Source organism: Lissotriton vulgaris, chromosome 5 (genome assembly GCF_964263255.1).
Source record: "Lissotriton vulgaris chromosome 5, aLisVul1.2, whole genome shotgun sequence".
NCBI lineage: Eukaryota > Metazoa > Chordata > Amphibia > Caudata > Salamandridae > Lissotriton > Lissotriton vulgaris.
The window spans coordinates 233,812,005-233,835,049 of record NC_141693.1 but is presented as its reverse complement, the minus strand read 5'-3'; the positions used below and the strand labels follow the sequence as shown (position 1 = coordinate 233,835,049).

Below are 23,045 nucleotides of genomic sequence, written 5' to 3'. Positions count from 1 at the left end.
GTGAGAACGACTATGTCGGGGGTGAGAGAGGTGATGGTGTCCCAGATCTCTGTGGCGTGTTTGCACAGTGATAGAGGTTTGAGCAGAAGGCAGTAGAGTAGTCCAGGCGCAGTCGCTTGGCGTGATGGTGGCGATTGCGTGCGTTGGCACTTCAGTGTTCCCAGGGAAGAGGCAGGGGAGGCATGTAAAAAGTCCCACGGTTAAGCGTAGAGAGGTGCAGCAGTATTTTGCAGGGTATGGAGTCCAAGGATAAAAGCTCTACGCAGGTGTAGCTGCGGGTTATGGAGCAGAAACGGCGATCTCCAAGTAGCGAGTGGAGAGGCTCGCTGAACAAAGAGGGAATGGAGCACAAAATCCTCCACAAAATTACAACAAATAAGCACAGAAACACTTTGTGCACATCATTTTCAAGTGTGTAGAGGACAGCAAAAAGGAACTCAAATTTACAGTAAGCAGGCACAGAAACACTTTACACTCTAGAAAATGTGCATGATAAGGAGGAACAGTTTATCGCTAAGCCTTGGAACTTGTTCAGTTTTATATTGTTCTAGGTGTCAGATGTTTAAGCATGGATGTTACATGATGATACTAACAAAATGTCTATATGCTCAGTCTGTGGGCTAAATGATCGGGATAAAAGGCAAAAGTGGCCGAAGTACTTAGAATGTTGGGCCCGGATAGTATATGTGAGCAGGAGACTCCAGTATCTTGGGATAAGAGGGACATTCTTCAAATCAGGGGTTAATCTCTGATAGAGTGCACATCACAAATTGTTCATACTAGAGGGGTTGCAATATTTGCAAAAAGTCGTTTTGATTCTCCAGGACGGAAACTTGTGGATCAAAATAGTCGTTGGTCGATTGTGGAGCGTCAGACTCCAGGAAGCAAGCTTACCATTTGCTCTAACTATGGATCAAATCTGGATGAAGTTGCGTTCAGGGAAGAGCTAGAGGTGGAGTTGGCTACATGGGCTACACCTCTGGTTGTGTGTGGGGACTCCAACATTCATTTGGAAGTTGGAGGTATTGGTAAGCAGGTTATAAAATATATAGGTAGGAAACCACAGGTTTAAAGGGCATTATCTCAGTTTTTGAAAAAAGCCACGGTTTGGTTGACATTTGCGATAGACTGAATGCTCCTGATCCGGGTTACACCTATTTTTCATATCCTCATCAAAAGTATGTACGACTGGATTATTTCCTGGTATCGTCGGGGCTGGTCAGTAAGGCTACTATTAAAAAGCGTCCAAGAATTTTTTCCAATCACATCCTTTCAGTTTTAGACCTTGAAGGGATCGGGACAGTGTGACTTCCTGGTAAATGGACATTTGATAGGGAAACTGCTTCTAAACTCAAATATATAGAAAGCAGATGAAAAAGGATCATATATGGAGAGCTATTAAGCTATTTGATGCAGCTGAAAGTACAGACAATCTTTGTCTAAGATCCTCCTTGAAGCCAAGAAGGCTTTCGACTGACTGTCTTGGGTTTATCTCTGGGAGGTACTTCGGTCCAAGAGGTTTGGACCAGGTTTATAGAAGGCTCTTAAAGCAATGGATCACTGCCCCAATGTCCAACAGTGAATTGAGCATGGAATCAGCTAGGATTCAGATTATGTGTGGTAGAAGACAGGGTTGCCTCTGCTACCCTATCTTGTTTACTCTCTATATTGATAATTTCTTAAATTAGCTGTTAGATAACTTAGTGATTACACCAATGTCCCCAAGGCAGACCCTTTAAGGTCCCTCCAGATCATTGGTAGAGACCTATTCTCCCTGAGCGATATCGAGGTCTCTATTGGTTCAATTGCCCAGGCTAAAGCCCCAGGTCCTAACTGTATATCTGGGGACATTTTTCTACATGACAGCACTAGTTGGTCTCGTTATGTACTATTACTTTCTAATGCAATAGCAGGAGGTGCTCCAGTTCAAGAGTCCAGGAAGGGGAAGAGGTGATCCCTCTATTATAGAAAGGTGACAGAGACCATCTGTGTAATTATAGGGCCATCGGCTTAATGGACTCCATTCAAAAAGTATTCTGCCGTTCTCTATTGCAAAAGATCTAGGCCTGGGCCAAACAAAATGCATTTTTAACACCTTATCAAGCGGGCTTTAGAGAAAAAACAGGGACAATAAATCAGGTCGCCTTCTCCTATTATATTGGAAAACGGAGGTCATTGGCCGGGGTAGTCTGTACATAGCTTTCATCTATCTAAAGACAGCCTTTGATCTCGTCCCCAGAAAGAATGTGTGGTAAGACCTAAAAAATATGGGGACCCCAAGCAAACTTCTCAACCTGGTCATACGTCTCCATGAAGCCAACTTTGCTTGAATTAGGTGGGGATCTCAGGAGCAGCTTTCAGATCCTATTTCTATCAGAAGGGGAGTATGCCAAGGATGTGTACTGGTGCCCACACATTTTTCCCTATACACGAATAACATAGTCCAATTCTTATCTCAGGAACTCTAGGAGGGGGAAAAGGTAGTGACCCTGCTGTTTACAGTCAAAAACTCCAGGCGGTGCGGGGGGGATACAGTTCCTTTTAAATCAATTCCAAGACTTCTGCGACATGTGGGGCTTAGAGATAAATACATTAAAAAAAAATTAGGACTTAAAATCCTGATAAGTTTTCCAGGGGAAGACCAACCCTGGGAGGGACATTGCTTGAGAGTCAGTACCTTCGATTACCTAGGGGTGGAATTATCTGTGAAAATCTCACGGAAACCCTATGTAACCAAGATGCCTTTGGAGCATAAACAGACAGTAGGTGCCCTGGGGAAAGAACCTCTTATAGCTAACCTGTTGCTGCGGCCCTGCAAGTTGAGGACTTAAAAGCAGTTTGTTCTGTGGACAGGTCTGACTTGTGGGAATTTAACAGAAGAGAGGAACTCACCAGATCGCACCACACATTTTTAAGGAGTCTGGCGATATTGCCCCAGAGTACTACACTTCACCAAATAAGGCTGGACATGGGGAGGCGATCTATCGCTGACATAGCCAAACTCCAACCACTATTATTCTAGATTAGAATTAGGTCCACTATGGAACGGTCTCTGTATGCCAATGCCCTGGCGGAAGTAATCTGCCTGTTTAAATTTAACAAGGTTGGCTGGATATGCAATGTAAGTAGGCTTTTATCAGATATAGGGCTACAGGGAGTTTTGGAAAATAACAACCTTTCTATGTTTCCCCAAAATAGTCTAGTGACGAGATATTACTGGGATTGGGTAGCCCAAGTAGAGCACTGCAGAACTTCCTGGGGGAAGCCAACATTAGAATTCATGCCCCATAAACAGGATAGTGCCTTGGAGCAATATCTTGATATAATACAAATACCAAAGGATAGGAAACTGTACATTCAGTTTAGATTTGGCACTCTCACCTTGAATGATTTCTCAGGTAGATGGCAGAGCAATACACTGATACCACGTAATTATCCAGGCTGTAAAGCACCCATGGAATCAGTGGCTCATGTCATGTTTGCCTGCCCGGCATACTCAGTTCCTAGAGCAAAATGGCTAAGAACCATTTGCAAACAATTAGGAACACACATATTTGGAAACAATTAGGAACACACAATCATTCAGAGGCCATGCGAACCCTAAGATCTGATACAAGACCCCTGTTTGCCTGTGCGGTCAAATTCCTCGCCCATATGTGGGGCATCAGGAAAAGGGTCCAAAGGGTGGGGGGAAAAATAACCTATTTATATATATATATATATATATATATATATATATATATGTGCTTTTTTTAACGACTATCTATCACAAGCCTAGGAATTTAGTGCTAAACCAAGTTTCCTAATGAGTCTGAGATAGGTGTGTTTTATCCCGCCTGTTTTAAGTCGACATGAAGACCACAGCCTAGAATGCAAAACAATTAATCTAGGGATGTTTTAAATGAAAAGCGCTGCAACAAGAATATACTAGATTTGCACAAATGTACCATTTACTTTGTAGCACACCCTAATCCCTTCTAGCTGGCCTGCTTTTTAACTATTCATTTAAGGTTTAAACTGTGGAATTTGAACAATGAAATAAGTCATTGTATCTTAACAAATGGATTTTTCATTACATGAACACTGTGGAAATTTTTATGGTATGAATGCCGAAATAAAGTATTTATTGATTACACCAATGACAGTGAATGGTTCCGATACCAAGGTTTTAGCATATGCAGATGAAGTAGCAGTGCTCACACCTAATACTCAGGCAGCTCTGAAAGAAGTAGAAATAATATCAGAAGGGTTTGACTTTGCCTCAGTGTATTATTTAAATGAAAACTCAGGTGGTTTGTACCAATAATGTTGCTCCGATAATAAATCGCAGGTTGGGCAGTGGTACTTACCCAGGGATTAGGAATTTCATCACAAGTAGGTTCTAGCTAATAGTTAAAATCTTGACCCAATTTTAGGTAAGGATAGTCAAGAACTGAGGTGGATCAATGGTGTACACCTTACTTTGGCTGGCTGCTGCAATGTACTAAAGATTACATTTTTAACAAAAAGGGTTAAATTAGTTTAGAAAGATACCTTTGGTGCTTTTTAATGGTTTAAAAAATTGGACGCTATGAGCTCCAACTTTATCTGGCAAAAGGCAAGGACGCGGTGGGCCTTCAAGTATATGCGTCTCTTGAGATCGCGAAGGGGTGGACTGTGCCCAACTGCAGATTGCATTACTGAGCAACACTACTTTAACCATTGGGAGATCTCTTTTCAGCCAGGGGAGAAAGTCAGACTTCAGGTTCTCAGATAGTGGTCCCTCCCTAGGTACCTATGAGTTTGCGAGGGGTAGCATAGCTAGGGGATGCTTTCTAAGACATATCGAACCCAGCTACTACAAAAGAGTTTGATTTAAAACTCTGGGGGCAGCCTGGAAGATGTGGAGCTGGGTTAAAAAAGTAATGGGAATCAAGAAGCATGATAACTACACTCCGCTATGGTTCTCCCCTCTGTTCCCGTCGGTATTGTATGATGGGAAAGTGCTGGGATGATCCATCTGGAGGACGTATACAGCCATGGCCAATTGTGTTCATTTTCAAAATTACAGCAAGACTTCAGATTACCTGGAAAATCGGTCTTTAAATATCTACAGATAAGGGATAGCCTGAGCAAACTGGGGTTCTTCTCAGGCGAGCAAATTCCTCTTTTGGATTTAATTATGTATTGGGTGGTAGGATTGGGCAGCTGTATGCAGAGCTTAATGATAAGGTGGTGGATGTTATGTTAAAAATACTTGTAAAGGGCACGTACACCAGTCGGTTTCAGGGCGCTGGGTTCAAAGGAGTTCTGCCACAGAGATTTATTCATACGCCTGAAGAAAGAGTCAGGTTTTCAAGACTGGATGATACTGACTTGCAGGAAGCAATGGGGGGCAAGACTGAGGAGCGGATGCAGACATCCAGGCATCAATTGAGGTGGGGGAAGTAAGAATAACTAACTGCTGCTTTGAAAACACTATTTTAAAAATATATTCAATTTATATTACAACAGGGTAAGCTGTTCAGCTGGGGTAAAAGGATTGATTATAAATGTCCCTGATGCTGGGTTATTCCTACCGATCTGGTGCACATGTTTTATAGCTGCCCAAATGTGCAGGCTGTCAAACAGGGTATCCTAGATCTGTAGGGGAAGATCCCGGGAGCAATACTGTGTATTAGTCCAACATTAATGATCTTTGTGACAGACTCATCATTTTAAGGGACTGCAGGGCAGCTTCATGTTATGTTTGTATCTACGGCAATAGCATGCTTTTTGAAGGCTACGGTGTAAAGAATAGCAAACCATCACAGAACAACAGTGGTTTTCCCGATTGTGGAGTATGTGTAACCTGAAAAGTGCTCTATATGATTTTAAGGGGAGGGTGCGAGAAGGCAGGGAAAGAAAATCTGGACTCCCTTGAGGTCATAAGTTTGGATAAGCGTCTATAATGCTTAGATGCAGGGACGCTTTTCAGCTGCTTTTTAACACTTTTCTGTATCCTCATGGCCTTTCTTTAACTCCCCCTTTTTTATGTTAGCTTGCCGGGCAAGCAGGGAACACCCCTTGCACCCCCCCCCCCCCCCCACCCACCCCTCCCCAACCCCGGGGAAACCCTGGTTTTAGTTCCACTGAAATGTACTGCAGAATTAATTCCCAATTGTAATCATGGTATGCCTCTTTTTCGCAATAAATAATAGAAATTAAAAAAAGAAAACAGGCGAAGAGCACAGCAAAACTGACCCAAGGGCAAGGCTAGAAGGATAGCACTCAGCGAGGGGGAGCTGGCATACACACCTACTCCAAGAGGCTGATTTGCACATGGATGGATCCAAACTGAGTTGGGATGGTGGGCAAAAGAATACTAGGTTGAAATACTACCTGAGCGATTGCCAGTGATTAGACAAAATTGACAGTATTCCACCAATCACTTTTTGTGTGTTCGATGTACTCCTATATGTGGCACGGGTATGCCAACAACTGTCTAGGTGTACTTCTCATCAGTATGCGAACAACTGGGTCATGTACTCCCTATGCCACTGGAACCACATTACACCTGACCGACGAGCCCCAACTGAAGCAAAACCGGTCTTGGGTTGTGGGTCAGGGAGGACCTGGCCTGGCAGTTCGGGCTGGGCTGTTCCCAGTGGAGTAGGGTGGAGACTGATTTGCATATGGCTAGGTCCAAACCAAGGCAGCATTATGGGAATAAGAATGGCGGATTAAAATGCTACCCGAGTGATTGTCAGTGGTTAGAAAAATTGCAAGCATTCCTCCTATCGTCGTTTGAAAGCCACCACTGGAAAAGGTTCTTGGTGGCGAAGAAATCGGGTGCATAAGTGACAAAAATATGAATGTCAAAACAAGCAACAGCAGGGATTCAGCAGGGTGTATAAGAGATCATGAAAGACAGTTACTTTTCTCAAGTCACCTAACCGCATAATCCGCAACATTTGGAGCACTTGAGCCTTAATGCAGAACTTTCCACATGTGCACATTCAAGTCTCAATAACAATGTTTATGAAAGAACCCGCATACAAATATACATTCTGTTTTCACCATAGCAAGGTGATAATAATAGTATTCAATGCCTAGTGGCTTTTCTCTTGAGTCTTCTAGATAAAATGCTGAAATATGCAAGGATAGACAAGGACCAGCAAGGTAGATGGGGTGAACAAAGCCCACACTTCAGGAAAACGAATGCAGCAACACCTTTAGGGGTAAAGATTAATCTCCTAATCCCTGGATTCAAACCGTACCACTCAATGCAGGCATACGCACTAGTAATGCATGATGTGAGGCCACAACTACAGCCTAGTCTTCCTGCTTTGGGGAAAAGAGTAGTCTCCGCATGGGCCTGGTAGTCCTGGCAGAGGCAGGGAATACGAAGAGTTGGCGAGCGGTAAGAGAGCAGCACACAAGGAATAGAATACCACAGGCATGGGGGTGAGGCCACACCCACAGCCTAGACTTCCTGCGGTGGGGACAAGAGTAGTCTCTGCATGGGCCTGGTAGTCCTGGCAGAGGCAGGGAATACGAAGAGTTGGCGAGCGGTAGAACGGTCGCTCACCCTCGCTCCTCCTCACTCACAGCTGCTTCACTCCACGCTTTCGCGTTGCTGGTATCATCAATTTCGTGCTCTGGGTAACATCCAATTGTAGCGCTGTTTCACATAGAATTATAGCGCTGTGTATCTTCCAATTGTAGCGCTGTTTTACAAAGAATTGTAGCGCCCTGCAGCATCCATTTGTAGCGCTGTCTTACATAGAATTGTAACGCTGTGTATCATCCTATTGTAGCGCTGTTTTACATAGAATTGTAGCGCTGTGTAGCTTTCAATTATAGCGCTGTGTAACATTCACATTTAGCGTGGTTTAGCACTGAATTGTAGCGCCGCAGCTTTGATTGATTTCATTAGCGCGACCTCGCTCAGGCAGCTGCGCTCATTTCTCCAGTGTTTATGTTTATTTACTGATTTCAGAGAACTGCTCACTCGTCGCATTTGTGCATTTGTTGTCCCTGTCTGGATTTCCCTTTGACCCTCCATTTTGTTGTTGGGATCCCCTGACCCGCCCCTCACCCACACTACCGCCTCCCTGCTGCCCCTCCCACGCTCCGCCCCCTCCACTAACCATTAATGCTTGATGTCCCAACGCGCAGCGTCCACGCGCTACGTCCACGCCGAAGGTGCGCCAAAGGTAAGCCCGTATACGCCCGTCCGCGCCTGGACCGCGCCCAGCGCCAGAGCCCCTGGTCCTCGCAATGCCCACCCCCCCCCCGCATTACTTACGATGCCACCACCCTCCTAGCCCTCAACCCCGGCCATTCCCCCAACTGCGTCCAAGCCGCTCCTGGACACACCCATGGACCCTTTTCCTGCTACTCCTGCAAGTTCGACGGCACCAAGAACAACTCCCCATCCACGAACACACAACAGATATCCGATCCCAACCACCTACAATGCATCCTGCTCAACACCCGCTCGGTCCACAGACACGCCATTGACCTCTGGAATCTACTCGATACCATCTCTCCGGACATCGCCTTCCTAACAGAAACATGGATGAACGCCTCATCAGCCCCAGACATCACCATTGCCATCCCGGAAGGCTATAAGATCATTCGCAAGGACCGCACCGGCCACACAGGAGGAGGCATCGCTATCGTCCATAAGAAATCCATCCGTATCTCAACCAGCTCAGACGTCAATCTCACCAACTCTGAACACCTTCACTTCCAGATCCACATCGACCCCAAGACCACACTCAGAGGCACCCTCCTTTACAGGCCACCAGGACCCCGCGCACAATTTAGTGAAGACATCACGGACTTCATCACTCCACACGCGCTCCCCTCCGAGGACTACATCCTTTTGGGAGACCTCAACTTTCACCTTGAAAAGAACAACGACCGCAACACCACCACCCTTTTAGACAACCTCGCAAACCTCGGACTTAAACAACCTGTCACTACCCCCACCCACATCGCTGGTCACACACTCGACCCCATCTTCACTTCCAGCAAGCATGTTTCCTTCAGCCACACCACAGCTCTCCTTTGGACTGACCACAGCTGCGTTCACTTCACCTACAACAAGCCTACATCCAACAACCACCCCCGACCCACATTGCAAAGAAACTGGAACAAAATCACCATCGACCAGATCTCCTCATCGCTTCTTCTAAAGCCCCCCGCCCAATCCTCTAACCCCGACCAAGCAGCCACCAACCTCACCCAATGGCTATCCAACAGCGCCGACATCCTAGCACCACTGAAAAAACGACAAATCAAACTAGGCAGCAAGAAGGCCTCCTGGTTCAACGATGACCTTAAGAAATCCAAGAAATTCTGTCGCTCCCTCGAGAAGGCCTGGAAAAAAGACCCAACCACCAGCACCAAGGACGCCTTCAAAAACGCCACCCGAATACACCACCAACTAATCCGAAAGGCCAAGAAAGCAGCCTTCAAGGACCGTCTAGATAACAACGCCCAGAACAGCAAGGAATTATTCAACATCGTCAAGGAATTTTCCAACCCATCAGCCAACTCCAACAACATCACCCCCTCTCAAGCCCTCTGCGACTCCCTAGCCTCATTCTTCTACAACAAAATTGCAGACATCCACAACAGCTTCGACAACCAACCCGGAGATCAACCCACCCATTCCCCTGCAGGACCCCTTCCCCCCCTGAACATCCTCAATGACTGGAAGCCAATCTCTACTGAGTACACCATCCGTCTGATGAACTCTATCCACTCATGATCCCCCACAGACCCTTGCCCTCACTACATCTTCAACAAAGCAGACACCATTATTGCACCGCACCTCCGAGACGTCATCAACTGCTCCCTCAACTCCGCAACCTTCCCGGAAAGTTGGAAACATGCCGAACTCAGCGCCCTCCTGAAGAAACCCACAGCTGACCCCACCGAACTCAAAAACTATCGCCCTATCTCACTCCTTCCATTCCCGGCCAAAGTAATCGAGAAAGCTGTCAACAACCAGCTCGCCGCCTTCCTCGAAACCAACAAATCCCTCGACTCCTCACAATCCGGCTTCCGAGCCAAGCACAGCACCGAAACCGCCCTCATCGCAGCAACAGACGACATTCGAACTCTACTGGACAATGGAGACACAGTCGCCCTCATCCTCCTCGACCTCTCCGCAGCCTTCGACACAGTCTGTCATAGCACCCTTTTACAGCGCCTCAGAAACATCGGAATCCAAGGAAAAGCACTGGAATGGATCACCTCGTTCCTCACCGGAAGAACACAAAAAGTCCACCTTCCACCATTCAAGTCAGAGGCTACTGAAGTCATCTGCGGCGTACCTCAAGGGTCCTCACTCAGTCCCACCCTCTTCAACGTTTACATGAGCCCCCTCGCGACCATCGCACGCCAACATAACCTCAACATCATCTCCTACGCCGACGACACTCAACTGATCCTATCACTCACCAGAGACCCTAACACAGCCAAAACCAACCTACACGAAGGAATGAAAGAAGTAGCCGAATGGATGAAGCACAGCCGTCTGAAACTGAACTCGGACAAAACAGAAGTCCTCATCTTAGGGACCTCCCCCTCCGCCTGGGACGACTCTTGGTGGCCAGAGGCTCTTGGAAAAGCACCCATCCCGACAGACCACGCACAGAACCTGGGCGTCATCCTGGATTCCTCACTCTCGATGAACAGACAAGTCAACGCCGTCTCTTCATCTTGCTTCAACATTCTTCGCATGCTCAAAAAAACATTTTGCTGGATCCCTACCGAAACTAGAAAAACAGTCACCCACGCTCTGGTCACGAGCCGACTGGACTACGGAAACACCCTCTACGCCGGCACCACCGCAAAGCTCCAGAAAAAACTACAACGCATCCAGAACGCCTCAGCCAGGCTCATATTAGACATCCCGCGTAAAGAACACATCTCTGATCACCTGAAAAACCTCCACTGGCTCCCAGTCAATAAGAGAATCACTTTCCGGCTCCTAACCCACGCTCACAAAGCACTCTACGAAATCGGACCCGAATGCCTCAACACACGACTATCCTTCTACACCCCCTCCCGCCAGCTACGATCCTCCAACCAAGCCCTTGCCACTGTACCTCGCATCAACAAAACCACCATGGGAGGTAGATCCTTTTCCTACCTAGCAGCTAAAACGTGGAACTCACTTCCCACTCACCTTCGCCTTACCCAGAACCACCTAGCATTTAGAAAGCAACTCAAAACATGGATTTTCGACAAGTAACTCCCCACCCTTCTTCAAGCGCCTTGAGACCCTCTGGGTATGTAGCGCGCTATACAAATCTTTTGACTTGACTTGACAAGGAATAGAATGCCACAGGCAGGGGGGTGGTAGGGAGAAAGTACTTTCAGCAAGCTCCAGCCATGTCTCCGCTGCGGGCAGTTTGATGACAAGGACACTGGCAACATCACTTCTGGCCACACCAATTGCAACATACCTACCAAGGGAGTATTTGGCACCAACAAATTAGTCTGTCTCATTGCACATGCAGGGGTGTACAACAGTGTATGCGGTTGTCTTTCATCATCTTACAATGGTGGCTTTACCGAACGATATCACCATGCATGCATTGCAATGGAAGCATTTCTTTGGCAGAGAAAGTATATCTGGTGCAATGTAAAGTCTGCAGTTGGTTCTTAAAACGTAAAAACAGCCACAATGCATGAAGGAAGGTTGTTATAATAATTCTCTCCATAAGCTTGCATGTTTTTCATAAATCGAACCATGGGACAAGAATTCACCTAACTTTTTTTTTTTTTACAAACAAGTTACCAGTTGTCCATCCTTTAAACATTGTCTGCAGACATTCTAAAGCAGACGGTCTGGCACAATATGTAACAGACTGCACAACAAAGTAACACAGCACTCCATCTTGGACAAATTCAAAGACAAAAACATTAGGTGTACAGTAATTTACGGTTGTACACCAGCTCCTCAAAACATGAAAAGGCTTCTTCTGAAACGTTTCTAATGTTTTCAGTTATTCACAGTGCAAGTAAATACTATCTTTAGAATAAGGGTATTTAGAGGGTGTATAACTCGCTTCACGCAATGGCATTATAGATAGATGCAGCATTACTTTAACTGAGAGGCTAGCTAAACACTGTTGGTCGTATTTTGACCTCTCAACTTCTCGTACTCCTCATTTTGAGAATGAAGAATAAATATATGAAGGAGGTGAGAAATACAGGGTCTGTACTCTTGTGCTGGAATCAAATAGATTCACACTGTCTTCAGAGTGTCACAGGTGCCTCCGCCTGGTGTCTGTAGCAAACGGAGTTGATCATACTTTTCAACAAGCACTGTGCTAGAGTAGTACCGGGTCTGAAGAGCCTATACAAGCTCAAAAAGAAAAGAACAGCTACAAGCCTTGTGGCTGCGGTTGAAATCAGGCTCCTCACTTCTCTTGGGAGTGCAATCTGGAGACAGGACTGAAACCCTGCTCCACTTGCCCATTCCCTTCTGGCAGAACTGCACTGCTCCAGTCGATTCATAGTAAATATATGTATAATCCAAACAAAGAAAAGGGAAAGCAATTGACACATAGGTGCTCCGCCTCAAGAGGAGCCATTTATTTCTAAAGACCATCAGCTGTAAAGAGGCTCTGTGCAAGATAGGCCGACACCTGCGGAATGCGCTAAAGAGCCAGTGTCAATTTCAATCAGTGTAAGATGAGAAAAAATGCACAACTTTCTCTATTTACAAGTTTCTGTTTCTAAATATCGACAGATGAGAACCTAATGAAACAAACAGGTCCAATCCTGAACTTTCAAGCAAAGGAGCTCACAGATAAACAGGTAGCAAGATTTCCAATTTCTTGATATGCCAGTCTAGATATGTAAACGAAGATGGCATGAAGCGGTGTGTATCTGCCTATAGAGATATTAGTGTTTTTGAAAGTAAACACCAGTTAGTCAGCTAAAAAACCCAAGTGACTTTCACAAATAGTAGTTCAAAATTCCACATAATACTTTGTGAAACAAGCCAGCAAACTGTGGCTTGTAATGAAATTAACGCACATCAAGACATTCTAAGGTGCAAGGTTACAAGCAATGACAATATAAGCACAACAGTATGTCAGATCCACTTTTCACTCAGACTTGTGTCCAATTGGTCATAAAGCCTGTCCATCTACTAGATGTGCTGAGGAAACATGTACAACGAACCTGGGTGCAATAGCCTGGTCTCCAGCGCCGTTTTCAGTGATGTAAGGAGCTGCTGTCTCTGATTTGTCCTTTCAAGGCAGTATTTCAAGTCTTCTATTGCTGGTTTAGAATCTGGAAAATCTTATAAAAAAATCATTTTTCAAAATGTGTGCAGTGCTCGTGTATCAAACACATACCATTGGTACAGTTACTGTTTAGTGCTACAGTATACATTAAGGGTCAAAAAGCCTCACCAAGTGTTCCTATTTCCTACACCAAAAAGATTTATTGGAACCCACAATTGTCTTCGAAGGCATGCAACATATGCTATGCTGCTGGCCTATAACGGGTGCCTTGGGCAAGCACATTAAATGGGCTCCCCTATTGTCCTGTTCAGTAGTTAAAACAATCGTTGCCTGTCCTTGGTGCCACTGCACCTGCAACACCCAGGTCAGCAACAACGTCTGTTGACTAAAGTCACTTGCTTATTTCACCGGCACAATTAAACTGTAAAATCATTGAAAGATACGCTGTAGTTTGCTATCAAAGTATTATCTGATAGTAGCATTACAACTAGTTTTTTACCTAGTAGTACACAGAAAGGACAACAGATGGCATGCATAACACCTACGGATATTGGTATTCTAGCTTATCTTCCACCATTGAATTTAACGGTACTATTGTGAAACAGATTGCTTCAAACAATAAGTACTGATTCTAACGATACCTTGGTGAAACAAAGGATTCTAAATCTATGTTATAAAAGCAGGAAAATGAAACCCGTTAGAAGATGTTCAGTAGATCTAATGCCCAGACATGTTAGAAGGGATGTAGGGTTCAGCACAGCCACCCAGGCATTGATCGGTCATGTCTCAATTACGGCAAATCCAGACTAGCATGCCCAGTTGCGTCATAGCCTTGGCCCCTCGGCCCTAAACACAGACACACACATCTACTTCAAGACGAACAGTAGGTCTAACAAGAATTGGCATAGCCAATAGGTCTCGCCTTTGGGACCTTATAAGTGTTTAGCCATGCAACAGTTGAAGTTGTTGCACCAAGGATATTGTGCTGGATAACTAAACACTTGTAAGGTCCCAAAGACGAGACCTATTAGCTATGCCAATGCTCGTTCTGTCATGTTTGCAGTGAAACCTGATAAGTCATCATTGTAATTGTGGTTGCCTTTTGGTTTTGGACCGGATTGTGGATTTTGGTACTTACCGGTTACTTCAAGACTTTCATGCTCTCTGTGCCCTTGGAATATGACAAGGCTTATGATGAAGGGTTGAAAGGGAGGTTTCAGGCAGAAGGAAAGTCAGCAAAGGTGAAGACTGACAGAAGTGGAGGAGGTAAGGGACATCTCAGAAACAATGGCGTCTGGGGGAAAAAAGGACGTCTGAATCACCCACCTATAGCAGTACATAAAGGCGTTCACGGCCTCACCAATGCAACCTCTCAGTTAAAGGAAGGAACATCCCCGTCACTGCACCTCATAGCGCTCGTGCATTCAGGAGGGGAGTATTAATCGAGATCCCCGCAAGCGAAGGATGAAAAAAAGGCGGAAAAGCGAAGACAGAAGGAAAAATGAAAAACGGCAGCTTGAACTCGGATACTGTCTTAGAAACGGCTTAAAAGCACTACAAATTCTTATTTTGTTTTTATTTTTTATAGGCCGTTCATTTTAGTGCTCGCGGCAGAAGACAATAAGAATAAGATGCAAAGTAACCCTGCAGTACTATTTTTACACAGCAGATGGAGCAAGGACACTAAACAAGTGTCAACAAAAAGATTTTCAACCCAAATAGTACACCGCTGACATACGAGTTTAGTTAGGGGATATTGCTAGGCCAATGTTCGTATTTTCTATTACCGAAGAACAAGCATTTACAATACAATGATCTCGGCATTATTAAAGGTAGAGCTATTCGCATTGCTCATGACATTTTTTTTTTTAAATCATAAATAAATGGCATTATCATTTACATTGCCAATAGCTTAATCGTTAAATAAATGGCAGTGTCATTTACAATGCAAATAGCTTAATCGCTCGCAAATGCATGACCTATTGCATTTACACCCACACAGAGCCACACACACAAAGCCACCCACACACACACACACAAAGAGCCACCCACACATAGCCACCCACAAATAATCATTCACATAGAGCCACCTACAGAGAGCCACCCTCACACAGACAGAGCCACCCACACATAGAGCCACCTACAAAAAAAGCTATTCCCTCAGAGCCACACACACACACAGCCACACATATCATATCATATACTCTGGCAACTCCGCCACATCCCCACCCTTACAGATCTGTGATGATGCCGCGTGCCTGGAAGGCTCAGCGTGGTGTGTGCTCTGTTGGCAGAGATGTCCAGGTCCGCGCTTCTGGGTGTTGGGAATGATGAAGGGTGGGTCCATCTACCACGTGACGTGGAGGTGGAAGGCGGGTGATGGGCTCCTGGTTATATTACAGGGTTTCCTGAGTCAGTTACTTGGTAGGTCACCGTCAGTTTGTACCCAGAGGTGGGAGGATCTGGCGTGCAAGATGTTTGCTTTGGTAGGATTTATTGGAAGTGTCTGGTTGAGCAGGCCTGGTGGCTGGTTCTGAGTGGATAGAGTTTATCGGAGCTTGTCTCATCCGAAGAGATCAGGTTTTATTTCAGCACGGAAATATGCCACACACACCCCACAAGAAGAGCACAGAGGTCACAGAGCAGACAACAGCGTTGGTGACGTGCGTCATGAAAGTGACTTTACAATAATGCGAATATTGCCCCCGTGTTCCCTCCCCCTTCACTGGGGCTGCTGCTCAGAGTTTTCTGACTCAGTCACTGGACGCCACACCTGCCCACCCCTCTGCACTCTGCCTTCAATGTTTTAAGCGCCATTTATTTGTGTTGCTGTCCTGAATCCAGCGCCTCGTTAGTCTGCTCTGGCGCTCGCTGTATTCGCAGCCCTAAATTAATAATTTGTAAAACCATCTCAGCCTCAGAGCACGCGGCGTCCCTTGGCTGCAGGAGTGCAGAGCGCAACAAAAAAGGATATTTCCTTTTATTCGCTCACTGTCCCAAAGTTCTTTTCAGGAGAGATTCAGGAATTCATGCAGGGACGGAATACTTTAGTCTGTGAGAATGTGCGGAATGCGCAGGTGAGTGAGTGCACAGCTCCCTGAGTGAGGGTGCTGTGCAGGGGGAGGCGGGGGTGAATATTAAAATATTGAGGCCAGGCATACTGAACTGCAGCTACCATGACGATATGTTTGTTGTTTGTCGATATTGTGGAGTCCATTTTTTTTATCTTGATCTTCAGATCACTATAAAACAAGAAAAACGGCACAAACAGGGTGGCAGAGGCAAGAAAAACGGCACAAACAGGGTGACAGAGGCAAGACAAGGGATAGTTTCCTCATGACCTTGGTAGACGCTGCTCTCCTGATTTTACCGAGCAGCAAAATGGCAGCCACAAAGCTCCGAAAATTTCGGAATCGGGGCGTGTTTTTTGCGTTCTGAGTGACGGATGACGTCACAGGTCGAAAAAACGCAAAAAACACGCCCCGAATCCGAAAGAGACGGCTTGAAAGGAGTGACGCCCCTCTCCTCCAATGGCTGGTCTCCGTTTAGGAAGCCAGCCAATGGAAAAGAGGCGGGTTCAAGCCCCATACTAGAAAACATTAAATCTCTCACCGAAGACTGCGCAAGCGCAGCCTTATGGTCCTCGACCTAAAAAACATGCTAAAGCGCAAACGCTTTTAATTGACCAGTCATGCTTGGTAACGCTTTTTGAAGCAACACTGTAATACTAACATTTTCAGACTAAAAGCAGCATCGACATTTTTAACAATAAAAATGGAGGGCTGGTTACGATTTCCTCTGAAGTAGAAGCTCATAGCACACATTTCCATAAACCATCTAAAAGCTGAAATCACAAAGATTTGCAGTAAAGAAAATGTTAGAACCCCTTCCTCCTCCAAATAAGCAGTTGAGAAGGGAACAGCTGTTTTCAAGCACTCTACTTGTGCTGGCATCCACATAGCGGGAGCGAGCAGGGCACGCATGTCATCTGTTTTCAATTCGCATGCACGCGCTGCTCGCTCCCGCAATGTGGATGTCAGCACAAGCATGAGTGCTTGAAAAGAGCTGACCGATTCCTAAAGGTTACTCCTAGAGCAGCGTTACGCTCTAGGTGAGACCTAAAAACTTTGTAGGATCAGGTAACTGCCCTCATCAAATTCCCAGTTGAAGACACAACCCCAAAGCCATCCACAACAAAACACCAAACTTCCTCATGAACAAATGTACATTCCGTTCTCCAAGTGACTCCTCTGTTCATGAAAAAAATAATTCTCATGACCTGCTGGATGCTTGAACTGTGGGCTAGATCAAAATAACAGTTTTCTTAATACACTCACTCTCGGACCTATTACTGAACATAACCAGACAAAACACAAGCCTAGTAAAGATCACAAACCGTCAAATAAGGGCGTGGAAAGTTATAAATTCACCACTGAAGTATTACTATGATGCAACGTTTGTCACCCTTGTAAACTTCAAACACAGGAAACAATTCCAGCAAAAAGGAAAAACAATCATATTGGGGTAAAAATATTCTGATAAAAGTGGTTTGCTTCTTGCAAATGTAACTTTGCAGTACTTTCTACCTCTGCAATTTTTAACAAAGTTGGTGAAGTGTTGAAAATAAATTCACCAAGCTTGTAGAGAACAACTTTTGCCACTTTGCACAACTACACATTAAGCAAGAATTCAATTACTTCCTATCACCCTGTCTTTCAATGGAATTAACACTATTCCTAAACTGTACTGGGGCTAATGCTCTCTATTAGAAGCCCTTCACGAATGCCTTGCAGAAGTGGGGAGTATGTCTGTAAAACACCAAAGGCAACCAAACATGAACCACTGATGCGCTAGAAAACCGTTCAATAAACAAACAAGGAATTAAATGAACTTCACACTAGAGTAACCTTGCTAGTAAAATAAAGTGCTCTACATTAAATGTACAACTCAGCACAAGCTTTCTCAACATGCCCACCAACCAGGCAACACTGCCTTGACGCCTGACAGACCTATGTTTAACCACCCAGTATGCCCACCAGCTTTCCAATTTAGCATTCTGCCTTCCTGATGGGGCGCTAGCTTGCCAATCAATTGTTTCAGAATCTGCTAGCCCTCAGATGAATCTTTTTAACCGTATGGCACTTTTTTCCGTCAACTTAACACGGCCAATAAAGCATTTTAGTGTTTTCCTGTTCCTTGTCCACCCAATATGGCCACCAGTCTTCATGAACATGCAGATAAATGTTCTAGGCTCCACGCACTCTCTGAAATGGTTGTCCTCAAAACTCACATACATTCCATTTGAGGTGTTGCTTGCAAGACTAAAAGGTAGTACTGTGCCACAATATCCATGCTGGCTTTACACCGAAAGGCTTTGTGGTAACTCCTGCTGAGTTAATAGTAATATGTTTTCACACGATCCTATTCTGTAAATTTTCTGGTATGTATTTACCAAATAACTTTGTTTTTAACTTAATTCAAATCAAAAAAACTTTATTTCGGTTAGTTTTAACCATCAAAGGACATAAAAATACATGAGAAATTTTAAAACAAATCATTAGTGATTATATATGCTAAAATACATTGTCTACAAATTCAGAGGGGAGAAGACAATAAGTTAAGACTATAAATCTTTAAATAATTTTCTAAAGTTTAAAAAGTTAAGATAGCGTTTGATGATCCACTTAATTTCCGAGTCTCTACAAATGGATACATTTGTGCCATCTTTAAGTAAGCAGTTTCCTTCTAATGGTCCACATAGAAAACAAAAACTTGGTTACGGCAAACACTATTACTGGGTTTGTGTCAGACTTCAAAATCCCGAAGAAGACTAGATAATTCCTGATGCCCAGATAGTTACACAGCTGAATTATCCACTTTCTCCGTATGAGTGAGTAGGCTGGACAAAAGAGGGTGACATGGAGAATTGTTTCATCCTCTGTTGAACAAACAGGGCATAGGTGTACGGGGCCCCCGTCTACCTATCAGTCACAGAGTAGAGGGGCAATGTTCCAAATCTAAACTGTAAGTACAGCTGCTTCGCTAGAGTAGGTTGAATTACATCTATTACTTGTTCAAAGCTGTAGAGTGCCTTATAATTCAGGAAGGCGCCAGTCAAGGTCGTAGCTGTAACTGAGCAGAATGTCTTCCTGAGATTAAAGTCCCTTATGGTGTTGGACAGAGTTTTCTTGGAAATAGCTGAGCAGGACTCCTCAGGCTTTGACCATAAGTTTTCGTGTCCGATCAGAGCGCGGGACTGCCTTACAAAACGCAGCCACGGAATCCTACCTGCTCCTGGGGAAGCCAGCACCACCTTTAATGCCTCCTTGTAACTTTCCAGCTCAGGGGTGCTCCACAGCCTCCTCCAGTAAAGCAGTGGGCGTGAGGCAATGGCATCAGCGATGGGGCTAATATTCAAATCCAGCCTGAGTGGAACAAGTGGGGTATTTCTGGGCAGGGTTAAGATTTGCCTGATAAAGTTATTTTCTGTAGTGGTTAACTCGGTAGAAGGGACGTGCCCCCAAAGTTCTGCCCCATAAAGGGAAGATGACCTTGCTTGAACTTTAAATATTTCAAGTGGGGCACTAACAATTTTAGAAGCACAGTTTTTTTTTACTTTTAAAATCCCCCCAGTTGTCTTAGTTTTAAATTGGCCTTCGGACAATCGTGCACCCCAGCCCATTCTACTGTTTAAGGTTACGCCTAAGTAGTCAAAGGTTGGGACTCTTTCTAGTGGTCTACCTTCCATCATAGGAAGGGGACAGTTAGTAGTGTTGGCGTTAAATACCATATACTTAGTCTTATCGATGTTGACTACCAGGTTTCTTTGGTTACAGAATTTAGTGAACTGGTTTAATACCCTCTGCATACCCATGGGGGATTTTGAAAGCAGCAAGGTATCATCCGCAAACATTAATGCGGGAAATCTCTGAGAGGCCAATTTCGGGGAGTCAATGTCCTTAATGGATAGTAGATCTTCTATAAGCCCATTGAGGAAGAGGGAGAAGAGGGTTGGGACAAGCACACAGCCCTGCCTGACCCCCTTCTCGACCGGAAAGGGCCCAGTTAGTTGACCATGCTTTCCAAAACGTACTCTGGCAAAAGTGCCATCGTGGAGAAGTTTAAATTGGTAGCAAAGATATGGTGGTACCCCTGTGGATAGTAGGATGGACCAAAGTTGGTTTCAATCCACCATACCGAATGCTGACTTTAAGTCCACAAACGTTAAGTATAGACTTCCCCGGTCCACAACAACGTGCTTCCAGTAAAGAACCTGGAGCCGAAATAGTTGGTCTGTTGTGGACGTTTTGACCCTAAACCCTGCCTGGAGGGGGGTCAAAATGTTGTTATCATTGACCCAGTTCAATAAGCGTTGTAAGAGTAGCCTTGCATAGATTCTGACTTACATCAATAAGGCTGATTGGCCTACAATTTGATGGTTCAAGCGGAGAACCCTTCTTGTAAATGGGTATTATCTCCGCCCCCAACCAAGTGCCAGGGAGGGGTAGGCACTGCAAAATTGCACTGTATAGTAGTAATAGGCCCAAACAACTGGTTCCTCTTTAAAGAGGTCGCCTGGAATTCTATCTAACCCAGGCGCTTTGTTGGGTTGCAGGCTATGCACTGCGGTATGGACCTCATCCAAGGTAAAGGGCGGTGTAGACCAATTAGGATCCATGACCAGCAAAGTTAAAGGGGCTACACTTTTTAAGGTTGGGAGGGGATAGAGTAGAGCTCTTTAAAATGTAGAGACCAGGACTCTTCGGGAATATTTGGATCAATCGAGGTCCTGCCTTCTGGTTTCCCGGTATGAACGAGATTCCAAAAGGTCCGAGTATCTTTGGCCTCGAGTGCAGATCTGATGGCGAACCATCGTTCTTCTTCCCACTCTGTTTTTGCATAAAAAATCATTAGCTTGTAGGCGCGCCTAGCTTCAGACACTGCGACCGGCGTGCCTTGTTTCAGTGCCCTAAGCAGTGCGTGCTTCAAGTCTCTACAACCCGTATTAAACCAGGGGTGTTTGGTAGCCTGAATCTTGGGTTTAATAGGCGCTGTTTTATAAAAGGAGTTTGCCAATAATGCGGTAAGTTTCTCGTGAAGTTCTAATAGGCGCCTTTGTGCACTGTTTCCAGGAGGAAGAGCCATAATAGAATTTGCCCTTTCTAGCAGAGGTATTATGCTCAAATACAATTTGCCCATATCTTCAGTAGACTTCTTCAACTTGACCCATCGGATTCTCCTCCCACCTTGGATTAGTCTAAGGTCGCTGGTTTCATAGGTTTCATTACCCTCAGAGGTCAGATTAAAATTCATCTCAATTGACAGGGGGTTGTGGTCACTTTCTGTGCGACTAAGGATGTGGAAGTTGAGGATCTTAGACCAAAGGGGCGTGCTGATCATAAAATAATCAATTACAGAAGTGCGCCCCATCCCACTATAGGTTGAGTGCCCAGGGCTATCCCCCTGTAGTCGCCCATTACATGCTCTTATGGAAAAAGAATAAGTGATGGAAGTTAACTGGAGTACAAGAGCTGACCATTGTTTTACTGGATATGTGTTCGGGTAAGGGATTGACCATATTTCATCCTCTTCTGTTGAGATCCGGGGAACTCCAGTAAGTGGTTCATAATGACAATTGAAGTCACCGCCGATCATCAACGCGACATCTCCCGGGAGGGAGTGAAGAAGAGTGGTCAAAGAGTCTAAAGTCTGGGAGGTGCCTCCCAGTCCTGCGGCCTTGAGCAGATATTAATAAGTGCCAGTTTAGGTGTATTGGTATGTAAGAGTAGAATGCATATCAGATCGGGGCTATTGGTGTCTAATCTTTTCAAGGTGAACCCTAAGTGAGCACCTACCCAGATGCACAGTCCCCCCGATGGTCTACCTCTGGGTCCCTTCAAAACTGGATCCATATAAGTGACATAGCCCAGTCTATGTATTGGATTAGGGGCCCATGTTTCCTGGAATAAACAAATCCCGTGGAGGTCTACAAAGGCGCACCAATCAGGAATATCTAGATTGGCGGCAAGACCTGCTACGTCCAGGATAACATTTTTAAGGTTGTTTTTTGATGAGATGTTTTAGAAGGCGGGTTGGCACTGTTAGCTAGGTTTGTCAAGCCGCCAGGTACCTTCTTAAGTCCTTGTTTTATTTGAATGAATTGTGGGAGCGGACTTTGGGCAGATGGTAGAGTGTTAGGTGTAGTTGTGCAGGCTATTGATGGAATTACTACTGTTCCTCTCAACGAAGTTTCCCTAACAAAAGGGGAGTACTTCGCTGGATGGTGACAGATCAATAAGGCCTTCGACACCCTTCTGCCCTACTCTCCCGTGAACTGCTGGAGATAGCTGAATAGTGGGTTGGCGTAACCTCCTTTCTAAGTCCCCCCCATTTCCTAGGGCTAAATTATTCAGGACTGGGCTTTGGGGCACATACCGTCAGTCACAGTCCCCCAGTCCTGACAGGGTGTCAAATCTATTGAGCAACATGATGTTCCCCAGTGGGCATGGGTTCTGCACTTCATCTAATGGGAATGTTCCTCTTGGAATAGAATAACAGGGACCATAAAAATAGGACAGGGGCAGTGTGAGAATTCCGGGCAACAAATAGTTTTGGGGCCAGTTGCAAATAAATTCAACACACCTCCAGTCTCTAAAATTAATTATAACACAGTCCCCCACCATAGATTTAGAGCTCCTCCCAATCCAGTTCACTCTTCTGGCAAACAAAATTTCTGCTCGTATATGTGTTGGCAATGCGCGCTTCTCATTGAGCCAGAAGGTGCATTTATTTTTAAGATCTGTG

General features: G+C 45.0%; 1 protein-coding gene across 2 annotated transcripts in view; it reads right to left on the bottom strand.

Moving 5' to 3' along the window:
- ANAPC2 (anaphase promoting complex subunit 2) overlaps positions 1–23,045 on the bottom strand; it is a 346,730-nt gene that overhangs the window by 217,657 nt on the left and 106,028 nt on the right. For both annotated transcript variants that reach the window (XR_015295865.1, XM_086921245.1), the window contains exon 5: positions 13,177–13,296. Coding sequence is in view for 1 of the 2 variants with exons in the window: in XM_086921245.1 (XP_086777371.1) it covers positions 13,177–13,296 (120 nt within the window). In the remaining variant the exon portion in view is untranslated. The remainder of the gene's footprint in view (positions 1–13,176; positions 13,297–23,045) is intronic.